Here is a 12,975-nt window from a genome sequence, read left to right as displayed (position 1 = left end):
TTACACATAGAATAGGTAATATATATATATATATATATATATATATATATATATATATGTATATATGTCAGTGAGACACATATATATATATATATATATATATATATATATATATATATATATATATATATTTATATTTCATTCAGCGCTAGATATCATAAAAGCCGGTAATTCAATTGCCGGCTTTTGCTATCACCTTCCCAAACCCGACATGATATGAGACATGGTTTACATACAGTAAACCATCTCATATCCCTTTTTTTTTTTGCATATTCCACACTACTAATGTTAGTAGTGTGTATGTGCAAAATTTGGGCCCTCTAGCTATTAAATTAAAGGGTTAAATCGCGGAAAAAATTGGCGTGGGCTCCCGCGCAATTTTCTCCACCAGAGTGGTAAAGCCAGTGACTGAGAGCAGATATTAATAGCCTAGAGAGGGTCCATGGTTATAGGACCCCACTGGCTAAAAACATCTGCCCCCAGCCACCCCAGAAAAGGCACATCTGGAAGATGCGCCTATTCTGGCACTTGGCCACTCTCTTCCCACTCCCCTGTAGCAGTGGGATATGGGGTAATGAAGGGTTAATGCCACCTTGCTATTGTAAGGTGATATTAAGCCAGATTAATAATGGAGAGGCGTCAATTATGACACCTATCCATTATTAATCCAATAGTACGAAATGGTTAATAAAACACACACACATTATTACAAAGTACTTTAATGAAATAAAGACACAGGGTGTTTTATTATTTTATTAGACTCTTAATCCACCTGAAGACCCTCGTTCTGTAAAAAAGGAAAAATAAAAAAACAACAATATCCCATACCTTCCGTTGTTCAGGTCACGTCCCACGATGTAAATCCATCTGAAGGCGTTAAATCATTTTACACCCAGGAGCTCTGCTAATGCAGTGCTCGTGCCTGTAAAACCCCCGGGGAATGAATGAAAAGCAGGGGAATGTCCTGTAGTTACCTTGAGTCTCGGTGATGCGCCCCCTGCTGGATGTCCTCATATGAACTCGAGCCTGGGAAAAATTGAATTACCGGCTTTTATGCTATCTAGCGCTGAATTAAATATAAATATATATATATATGTGTGTCTCACTGACATATATAAATATATATATATATATATATATATATATATATATATATATATATATATATATATATATAGACTGTATATATGTTTTAACGAACATTTGAGCACATAAATCCATTAGATGTCGGTTTTGCAAGCCTGCGAGAAAATATTGCAGTACGGATGCCATACGGATTACATACGGAGGATGCCATGCGCAAAATACGGTGCCACACCCTGCCTACGGATGACATACGGATCACTATTTTGGGAGCATTTCTGCGTATTACGGCCGTAAAAAACGGACCGTATTTTCATACGCTGAGTGTGGCGCCGGCCTAAGGTGGAAGCAGAGACCCTGATTCCAGCAATGTTTGCTGCTTGCTGTAGTTTTGAAAAAAAAAACTGTTACTAAGTAATATATCACTGGAATCAGGGTCCCTGTCTCTACATCATGCTGCTTCCAGATGAGGGAACACAAATCTGGTGACAAATTCCCTTTAATAATATGCCAATTCTGTTGTATATTATGAAGATATGTCTATCACAAAGAGAACTGTTCTGGTGCACAGGACGGGTTCTTATGGCCATAATGTACTCATGACACATCAAAGTGCAAGATTAATGTACACCCTGCACCCCATCTTGACTGAAAAAAACAGAAATGTAGAAATTTTTGCAAATTTATTAAGAAAAAAAAACTTAAATATCCCATGGTCATAAGTATTCAGACCCTTTGCTCAGTATTGAGTAGAAGCACCTTTTGAGCTAGTACAGTCATGAGTCTTCTTGGGAATGATGCAACAAGTTTTTCACACCTGGATTTGGGGATCTTCTGCCATTCTTCCTTGCAGATCCTCTCCAGTTCTGTCAGGCTGGATGGTGAATGTTGGTGCACAGCCATTTTCAGGTCTCTCCAGAGATGCTCAATTGGGTTTAGGTCAGAATGGTCACAGAGTTGTTTTGAAGCCACTCCTTTGTTATTTTAGCTGTGTGCTTAGAGTCATTGTCTTGTTGGAAGGTGAACCTTCGGCCAAGTCTGAGGTCCAGAGCACTCTGGAAGAGGTTTTCATCCAGGATATCTCTGTATTTAGCTGTATTCATGTTTCTTTCAATGACAACCAGTAGTCCTGTCCCTGCAGCTGAAAAACACCCCCATAGCATGATGCTGCCACCACCATGTTTCACTGTTGGGATTGTATTGTGTAAGTGATGAGCAGTGTCTGGTTTTCTCCACACGTACTGCTCATAATTATCACCACAAAGGTCTATCTTCATCTCATCAGACCATAGAATCTTATTTCTCATAGCCTGGGAGTCCTTCCTGTGTTTAGCAAACTCTGTGGGCTTTCATATGTCTTGCACTGAGGAGAGGCTTCCGTCGGGCCACTCTGCCATAAAGGCCTGATTGGTGGAGGGCTGCAGTGATAGTTGACTTTGTGGAACTTTCTCCCATCTCCCTACTGCATCTCTGGAGCTCAGTCACAGTGATCTTGGGGTTCTTCTTTACCTCTCTCACCAAGGCTCTTCTCCCACGATTGCTCAGTTTGGCTGGAAGGCCAGGTCTAGGAAGACTTCTGGTGGCTCCAAACTTCTTCCATTTAAGGATTATGGAGACCACTATGCTCTTAAGAACCTTGAGTACTGCAGAAATTTTGTTGTAACCTTGGCCAGATCTGTGCCTTGCCACAATTCTGTCTCTGAGCTCCTTGGCCAGTTCCTTTGACCTCATGGTTCTCATTTGGTCCGACATGCACTGTGAGCTCTTATATAGACAGGTGTGTGCCTTTCCAAATAAAGTCCTATCAGTTTAATTAAACACAGATGGACTCCAATGAAGGAGTAGAACCATCTCAAGGAGGATCACAAGGAAATGGACAGAATGTGACTTAAATATGAGTGTCTGAGCAAAGGGTCTGAATACTTATGACCATGTGATATTTCAGTTTTTCTTTTTTAATAAATTTGCAAAAATTACTACATTTCAGTTTTTTTTCAGTCAAGATGGGGTGCAGAGTGTACACTAATGAGAAAAAATGAATTTTTTTGAATTTACCAAATGGCTGCAATGAAACAAAGAGTGAAAAATGTAAAGGGGTCTGAATACTTTCTGTACCCACTGTATATAAACACCTTTTATTTTCACAGTGTTACATTAATAATCTTTCTTCTTTATAGTTTTGCTACCGGATGTTCTGGAAGTGGCAGAAATCTCAGGTGTTTCTGCAAACCAGGATACACAGGGTTCAACTGCGGAGAGTAAGTATATGTCCTGTCTAATACAATACGTGGCTGCACTCATGATATGTGTTTTTAGCCGCGTGTACACTCACAGCACTGTGTCATATAGCATAATGTTCACGTATAGATCTTCTGTTTTCTAGATGTGCACACGGCTATTTCGGGAATCCTTTAAGGCTTGGCGGCAAGTGTCAGCCATGTAACTGCGGTAACAATGGCCAGCTGATGAGTTGTGATCCTCTAACAGGAGGTAGGAATGAAGATGAATGTCTCTTTCTAGTTTATCCTCATTATTGTCATTAATCACTAGAGGTTTCGGCTCCATACTCATGGACTTGGCTCCAGGCCACAGCATAGTTTTCCTTCATTAGATCCTTCTTACACGGGTAATAATATGTTGAGATAACTTTGTATCACGAAAAATGAATAAATGAACTTGTTAACTGCTCGAAACAATTTCAATAACGTGATGTTGTATATTAATTTCCCTCCATTACAGAATGCCTTGATGAAGATCCCAAAGACACAGGAGATGATGGCTGTAAGTGGTGACACTAAATGTGATTCTATCAGTAGAAAGTATATACAATCCAGGGGGGAACTGCAGATATGTTACATCAAGTCATCATGTTTTTGCGACTTTCTGGTGGTCTTGGCTACTTTTTACAGTATATGCAGGAAAACAAGGAGTTGTCACATGAATGTGTTATATCTGCCTATGTAAGACATCAGTCTAGACGTGTCATTGTAGTTAAGATTCCCACCAGTTTGGAGATTATAGGAGTCAAACAATGCAAAAAAAATTAAAATACTGGCAAGTAATTCACTGGTCAATTTATAGGGGTTGTATGTGAGAGGGACACCAAGACAGGACACCCAGGGGATGGATAGTCCGGAAAAACATCAAACCAGGGGCTTAACTGTACTGGGTGCAAGGGCCCAAAAAGTCCCTTTGGCCCAAATAAGAAGACTAATACTATTTAAGACCTGTGATACTTTGGGGCTTCAAATTACATCACTGGGTCAACCTAAGTTCTCAAGCTGTAGCATGTGACATGTCTGTAAGCTTAAAATCAAGGTCTCCTTCCTTTGCTTTTCCTTGGCAGCACAGTGTATGATAATAATCTTCATTGTACCATGATGTACTTTATTTGAGTAAGGAGTACTGTGCTATTAACATTGAGACAAAATTGCCCTAAAATAACACCAAAAGTTTAGGAACCACACATTGTAGAAGACCCTGTTTTCTATGGGTCTATATACCCACACAGGAGGAGACCTGTCACTCCAGGCAGCGGAGAGGGAAGTCACCAGAGACCCACCTGTCTAATGAGTCTCCCTTGTGTCTCGGTCCCCGATAACTTTCAAATTATGATTTTCTCTGAAACGCCATAGCGAATCATAGCCAAACATACCTGGCTGAGACCATACATCCAGTGCCTGATACATGATGTCTGTGGACTGGGCAGTACGTATCTGCTGTCAGGTTCCCCTTTAAAGGGAACCGGTCATCTGGAAATTGCTTTTTATCTATAAATATCTGTAAATATCTGTACAATGCTGCCCGGCCACATTACTGAAAGTGCGGCTACCAGGAAAAAAGTTAATGTATTTACCCCAGGCTTTCAGTCACGGGGTGTGCATGGAGCGGCTACAGTTACCACTCAGTACCCCATATACTGTGAGTGGCGGCTGAATCACTCCCCAGCACTTTGACAGCTCACTCTTCAGTGCTCCAGTGTGTTTACAGCTGCCGCTAAACAGTATAGTAAGTGGTGCCATCAGCTATGACTGTAGACGCTCTGTGCCCACCCCCATGACTGAAAGCTGCCGGCTTCTAGAAGTATATTAGTTCATTTTTTCCCGGTAGCTGCACTTCCAGTAAGGCGGCCATTTTCAGAGGTAACAGGCTTCGTTTAGGGCTGCGTTCGCACATTATGACCACATTTCATTTTTCATGCAACTAATCGTTTTGTTATTTTCCAAAATTGTGGGAAAAATGTTACTGATTTGTCACAGTTACGTGTGAACGCAGATTGAATCGTAGTCTGGTGATCATGAGTTCGTGACTGTTTGTTTTCAGCTTGTGACACCTGCGTTGATACTCTCCTCATCGACTTAATGACGATAAATGATCAACTCAACCTAATTAAGGCAAGATTGCAGAGCATCAATGCCACGTCCCGCGCACTGGAACAGATCAGAGCTCTAGAAGCCCGCATCCGAGAAGTCAAAGTAAGCAAAAGTCTGCTTTACTAATAGCCATTTGTATAATGTGTTGGGAATATACTGTATTATGATACATCCTCTTTGTCCCATGTTGTTAATCACATCTGTGCCATTAGATTTTTATTGTCCCAGCCCTAAGACATGCCTAAATGTATGAAGTGGAACGCATTTGTGTGCACCTTAAAGGGGTTTTGCAGTTCTGTGAAATTGATTGAAATTCACAAAATCTTGGTTACCGTATTTTCCAAATATGGACACAAATAAAATTTTTACTAAGAATTGTACTTATTTTTGGATTTATTTTGCAGCGACAATATGACAGTTACAACAGTAAACTCTCAAGTCAGCGTCAGAAAGTGAACAGCCTGGACACAGAAACTAATGCCCTCAAACTGCAGATAACAGGTCTACTAAAAAAGGTGAGCACGACGTAATGTAAGAGAGGGGGCTCCTGTGTCTAGGAACGAGTTCTAAACCTATACCTGACCTCACAATCTACTCTTAATATCCAACTTTTATTATTATGGTTCATTTCTTAATATATTTTATAGTGTATCTCTGTTTCTTGTAAGTCAACTCAAAATCCCTATAGACTTAGCTTTAAATCATTGCACTCTGGATGCCTGTAACCATTACTTGGAGCTTAATGTGTTCTTAAACTGAATCCTTTACCAAGTTTTTGCCATTAAATCTGAGAGCAGGATAATGTAGAGACAGAGACACTGATTCCAGGGATGTGTCACTTCCTGGGCTGCTTGTTTTAGTTTTGACAAAATCAGAGTTTTATCAGCAGGAGATTATCACTAGTGGACTAGTAAACCTGCTGCCAGGGAGTCACGCATATTTTGAGTTCTTTATAACCCCTCCCCACCACTGATTGGCAGCTTTCTGTGTACACAGAACAAGGGCAGAAAGCTGCCAATCAGTGGTGTGGGCGGGAAAGACAGTGATTTTATCAAAATGACAGCAAGCAGCCCAGTAAGTGATACATCGCTGAAATCAGGGTCTCTGATCCTTCCTCATGCTGCTCTTAGATCGTGTAGCAAAAATCTGGTTACAGATTCCCTTTAGTGAGCTTAGTGTATAAACAGTATGCTGTAAGCTTTTTTGCTCTCTATAAGTGTTGGTGCAGGCAGATAGAATCTAGGAAACCTATGTCAGTGAAGATTTAGAGGTCTAGATGAAGGAAAAACTGAGCTCCCACCACTATAAAAATATCAAGTAATGAATCAGCACAGAATTTTGAACATATTTAGATTGCAAAATGGAATGTTATATTTCTACTTTGAACATGATTTTATCAGTAAAGTGCATTAAATGATTGTACAACATTCTAATATTTTTATGCTTTTTTGTATTTTGCAGGCTGCTAAAGTGGTAGATCCTAACTGTGCCTGCAACCGCTAATAGGCCAATTAATACACAATCATTTATATTTATTCGCACTTTCTCCTTCAGGCTGAAATGAATTCTAAGAAATATGAATCCATCATGATGAATGCAGAAGATACCTTCCGCAATGCTAGTCACATGCTGCTGACCGTAGACCTGCTCATAAAGAATATTAATAGTAAGTTATGATTGCAGTTCGGTAAGCTGGTTTCAAAATATATTGTCCAATATCAAATTATCTTTAAAAAATGCACATTTCTATAGAAAATCTATAAAAGCAATAAAAAATAAACATGCTTATTACAATATCATATTCTAACCCCTTAGCAGCCCATCTATTTGGGACCAGTCATTTTTTCTTATTTTTATTTTTTTTGCATACCCTGACAATTTCATAGCTGATGTTGGTACTAATGGTACTAATTATATTTACTTTTTTTCAGACACAATAAATAATTTTTAATAATTTTTCTTATGTGCACTGTATTATGCCTATGGGCTCATTCCCACTTGCGATGAAATCGGACAAATGCAATCCGATGAAAAATCTGATTGCTTTTGGACCAATGTTATTCTATCATTGTGTGTTCATCTGCTTTTTTTTCCCAGATCGGATCGTATCATGATCAGACTGGAAAAAACTCACAGCATGCTTCAATTGTAATCGGAAATCGGATCGCATCCCGCAATGGAAGTCAATGGGTGCGAGAAAAAAAAAATCACACAGCACTCGGACCATGCGATCTCCTTAGAAAAGCCGGCAATTCATTTGCTGCATACAGTAAAATCACAGAGTGACAGGTTATAATAGAATAGATATATACACATAGGATACATAGCCACATACATGTCAGTGACACACATATATATTACACAGAGAGACAGAGAGATAGAAGAAAAGCTGGCAATTCACCTGCTGTGTACTGTAAAATCACTGCAGTAGCTGACAGGATAGAAGAGATGGATTATACATAGTAAATACACATAGAATAGATAAATATATAGATGTCAGTGACATATACTGTACAATTAGTACAGTGTGCTTGCAGCTAACTGTACATGTATTTAACCCCTTTCTGTCATTGGACGTACTATTCCGTCCATGTGGGGTGGGCCCTACTTCCCAAAGACGGAATAGTACGTCCAGCACGATCGGCCGCGCTCACGGGGGGAGCGCGGCCGATCGCGGCCGGGTGTCAGCTGACTATCGCAGCTGACATCCGGCACTATGTGCCAGGAGCGGTCACGGACCGCCCCCGGCACATTAACCCCCGGCACACCGCGATCAAACATGATCGCGGTGTACCGGCGGTATAGGGAAGCATCGCGCAGGGAGGGGGCTCCCTGCGGGCTTCCCTGAGACCCCCGGAGCAACGCGATGTGATCGCGTTGCTCCGAGGGTCTCCTACCTCCTTCCTCGCTGCAGGTCCCGGATCCAAGATGGCCGCGGCATCCGGGTCCTGCAGGGAAGGAGGTGGCTTACCGAGTGTCTGCTCAGTGCAGACGCTGGTAAGCCTGCAGCCCTGTCAGTGAGATCGGTGATATGACAGAGTGCTGTGCACACTGTCAAATCACCGATCTGTGATGTCCCCCCCTGGGACAAAGTAAAAAAGTAAAAAAAAAATGTCCACATGTGTAAAAAAAAATAAAAAAAAAATTCCTAAATAAATAAATAAAGAAAAAAAATTATTCCCATAAATACATTTCTTTATCTAAATAAAAAAAAAATCAAACAATAAAAGTACACATATTTAGTATCGCCGCGTCCGTAACGACCCCATCTATAAAACTACATAACTAGTTAACCCCTTCAGTGAACACCGTAAAAAAAAAAAAAAAAAAACGAGGCAAAAAACAACGCTTTATTCTCATACCGCCAATCAAAAAGTGGAATAACACGCGATCAAAAAGACGGATATAAATAACCATGGTACCGCTGAAAACGTCATCTTGTCCCGCAAAAAAAAAAAAAAAAAGCCATACACCATCATCAGCGAAAAAAATAAAAAAAGTTATAGTCCTCAGAATAAAGCGATGCCAAAATAATTATTTTTTCTATAAAATAGCTTTTATCGTATAAAAGCGCCAAAACATAAAAAAAATGATGTAAATGAGATATCGCTGTAATCGTACTGACCCGAAGAATAAAACTGCTTTATCAATTTTACCAAACGCGGAACGGTATAAACGCCTCCCCCAAAAGAAATTAATGAATAACTGGTTTTTGGTCATTCTGCCTCACAAAAATCAGAATAAAAAGCGATCAAAAAATCTCCCGTGCCCGAACATGTTACCAATAAAAACGTCAACTCGTCCTGCAAAAAACAAGACCTCACATGACTCTGTGGACTCAAATATGGAAAAATTATAGCTCTCAAAATGTGGTAATGCAAAAAATATTTTTTGCAATAAAAAGCGTCTTTCAGTGTGTGACGGCTGCCAATCATAAAAATCCGCTAAATAACCCGCTATAAAAGTAAATCAAACCCCCCTTCATCACCCGCTTAGGCTACGTTCACATTTGCGTTGTGCGCCGCAGCGTCGGCGACGCAACGCACAACGCATGCACACCGCATGCACAACGCATGCACAACGCTGCGTTTTGCGACGCATGCGTCCTTTTTTTGCTTGATTTTGTACGCACAAAAAATGCAACTTGCTGCGTCCTCTGCGCCTCGTGCGCCGCAGTGACGCATGCGTCGCAAAACGCAAGTGCAACGCATGTCCTTGCGCCCCCATGTTAAATATAGGGGCGCATGACGCATGCGGCGACGCTGCGGCGCCCGACGCTGCAGCGCAGAACGCTAATGTGAACGTAGCCTTAGTTAGGGAAAAATAAAAAAAAATTAAAAAATGTATTTATTTCCATTTTCCCATTAGGGTTAGGGCTAGGGTTAGGGCTAGGGTTAGGGCTACATTTAGGGTTGGGGCTAAAGTTAGGGTTAGGGTTGGGGCTAAAGTTAGGGTTAGGGTTTGGATTACATTTACGGTTGGGAATAGGGTTGGGATTAAGGTTAGGGGTGTGTCTGGGTTAGAGGTGTGGTTAGGGTTACCATTGGGATTAGGGTTAGGGGTGTGTGTGGATTAGGGTTTCAGTTATAATTGGGGGGTTTCCACTGTTTAGGCACATCAGGGGCTCTCCAAACGTGACATGGCGTCCCATTTCAATTCCAGCCAATTCTGCGTTGAAAAAGTAAAACAGTGCTCCTTCCCTTCCAAGCTCTCCCGTGCGCCCAAACAGGGGTTTACCCCAACATATGGGGTATCAGCGTACTCGGAACACATTGGAGAACAACTTTTTGGGTCCAATTTCTCCTGTTACCCTTGGGAAAATACAAAACTGGGGCTAAAAAATAATTTTTGTGGAAAAAAAAAATATTTTTTATTTGCATGGCTCTGCGTTATAAACTGTAGTGAAACACTAGGGGGTTCAAAGCTCTCACAACACATCTAGCTGAGTTCCTTAGGGGGTCTACTTTCCAAAATGGTGTCACTTGTGGGGGGTTTCTACTGTTTAGGTACATTAGGGGCTCTGCAAACGCAATGTCACGCCTGCAGACCATTCCATCTAAGTCTGCATTCCAAATGGCGCTCCTTCCCTTCCGAGCCCTCCCATGCGCCCAAACGGTGGTTCCCCCCCACATATGGGGTATCAGCGTACTCAAGACAAATTGGACAACAACTTTTGGGGTCCAATTTCTCCTGTTACCATTGGAAAAATACAAAACTGGGGGCTAAAAAATAATTTTGGGGGGAAATTTTTAATTTTTTTATTTTCACGGCTCTGCGTTATAAACTGTAGTGAAACACTTGGGGGTTCAAAGTTCTCACAACACAACTAGATAAGTTCCTTGGGGGGTCTAGTTTCCAATATTGGGTCACTTGTGGGGGGTTTCTACTGTTTAGGTACATTAGGGGCTCTGCAAACGCAATGTGACGCCTGCAGACCAATCCATCTAAGTCTGCATTGCAAATGATGCTCCTTCCCTTCCGAGCTCTGCCATGCGCTCAAACGGTGGTTCCCCCCCAGATATCAGGTATCAGCGTACTCAGGACAAATTGGACAACAATATATACGGTCTAATTTCTCCTGTTACCCTTGGAAAAATACAAAACTGGGGGCTAAAAAATAATTTTTGTGGGAAAAAAAATATTTTTTATTTGCACGGCTCTGCGTTATAAACTGTAGTGAAACACTTAGGGGTTCAAATCTCTCACAACACATCTAGATGAGTTCCTTAGGGGGTCTACTTTCCAAAATGGTGTCACTTGTGTTTTTTTTTTACTGTTTAGGTACATTAGGGGCTCTGCAAACGCAATGTGACGCCTGCAGACCATTCCATCTAAGTCTGCATTCCAAATGGCGCTCCATCCCTTCCGAGCCCTCCCATGCGCCCAAACGGTGGTTCCCCCCCACATATGGGGTATCAGCGTACTCAGGACAAATTGGACAACAACTTTTGGGGTCCAATTTCTCCTGTTACCCTCGGGAAAATACAAAACTGGGGGCTAAAATATAATTTTTGTGGGAAAAAATTTTTGTTTTATTTTTACGGCTCTGCATTATAAACTTCTGTGAAGCACTTGGTGGGTCAAAGTGCTCACCACACCTCTAGATAAGTTCCTTAGGGGGTCTACTTTCCAAAATGGTGTCACTTGTGGGGGGGTTTCAATGTTTAGGCACATCAGTGGCTCTCCAAACGCAACATGGCGTCCCATCTCAATTCCTGTCAATTTTGCAGTGAAAAGTCAAACGGCGCTCCTTCCCTTCCGAGCTCTCCCATGCGCCCAAACAGTGGTTTACCCCCACATATGGGGTATCAGCGTACTCAGGACAAATTGCACAACAACTTTTGTGGTCCAATTTCTTCTCTTACCCTTGGGAAAATAAAAAATTGGGGGCGAAAAGATCATTTTTGTGAAAAAATATGATTTTTTATTTTTACGGTCCTGCATTATAAACTTCTGTGAAGCACTTGGTGGGTCAAAGTGCTCACCACACATCTAGATAAGTTCCTTAGGGGGTCTACTTTCCAAAATGGTGTCACTTGTGGGGGGTTTCAATGTTTAGGCACATCAGTGGCTCTCCAAACGCAACATGGCGTCCCATCTCAATTCCTGTCAATTTTGCAGTGAAAAGTCAAACGGCGCTCCTTCCCTTCCGAGCTCTCCCATGCGCCCAAACAGTGGTTTACCCCCACATATTGGGTATCAGCGTACTCAGGACAAATTGCACAACAACATTTGTGGTCCAATTTCTTCTCTTACCCTTGGGAAAATAAAAAATTGGGGGCAAAAAGATCATTTTTGTGAAAAAATATGATTTTTTATTTTTACGGTCCTGCATTATAAACTCCTGTGAAGCACTTGGTGGGTCAAAGTGCTCACCACACATCTAAATAAGTTCCTTAGGGGTCTACTTTCCAAAATGGTGTCACTTGTGGGGGGTTTCAATGTTTAGGCACATCAGTGGCTCTCCAAACGCAACATGGCGTCCCATCTCAATTCCTGTCAATTTTGCAGTGAAAAGTCAAACGGCGCTCCTTCCCTTCCGAGCTCTCCCATGCGCCCAAACAGTGGTTTACCCCCACATATGGGGTATCAGCGTACTCAGGACAAATTGTACAACAACTTTTGGGGTCCAATTTCTTCTCTTACCCTTGGGAAAATAAAAAATTGGGGGCGAAAAGATCATTTTTGTGAAAAAATAAGGTTTTTTTATTTTTACGGTTCTGCATTATAAACTTCTGTGAAGCACTTGGTGGGTCAAAGTGCTCACCACACCTCTAGATAAGTTCCTTAGGGGGTCTACTTTCCAAAATGGTGTCACTAGTGGGGGGTTTCAATGTTTAGGCACATCAGTGGCTCTCCAAACGCAACATGGCGTCCCATCTCAATTCCAGTCAATTTTGCATTGAAAAGTCAAATGGCGCTCCTTCACTTCCGAGCTCTGTCATGCGCCCAAACAGTGGTTTACCCCCACATATGGGGTATCGGCGTACTCAGGACAAATTGTATCTTTTGGGGTCCA

The 12,975-nt window shown here is 41.5% G+C and overlaps 1 protein-coding gene across 1 annotated transcript in view; it reads left to right on the top strand.

Annotated features, from left to right (window-relative positions):
• LAMA3 (laminin subunit alpha 3) overlaps positions 1-12,975 on the top strand; it is a 287,589-nt gene that overhangs the window by 241,169 nt on the left and 33,445 nt on the right. Inside the window, exons 43-48 of the mRNA XM_077270374.1 lie at positions 3,261-3,341; positions 3,467-3,573; positions 3,823-3,864; positions 5,407-5,558; positions 5,861-5,971; positions 7,011-7,122. Of these exons, the coding sequence (XP_077126489.1) occupies positions 3,261-3,341; positions 3,467-3,573; positions 3,823-3,864; positions 5,407-5,558; positions 5,861-5,971; positions 7,011-7,122 (605 nt within the window). The remainder of the gene's footprint in view (positions 1-3,260; positions 3,342-3,466; positions 3,574-3,822; positions 3,865-5,406; positions 5,559-5,860; positions 5,972-7,010; positions 7,123-12,975) is intronic.

Source organism: Ranitomeya variabilis, chromosome 6 (assembly GCF_051348905.1).
Source record: "Ranitomeya variabilis isolate aRanVar5 chromosome 6, aRanVar5.hap1, whole genome shotgun sequence".
Taxonomy (NCBI): domain Eukaryota; kingdom Metazoa; phylum Chordata; class Amphibia; order Anura; family Dendrobatidae; genus Ranitomeya; species Ranitomeya variabilis.
This window is presented reverse-complemented; position numbering and strand designations above follow the sequence as displayed.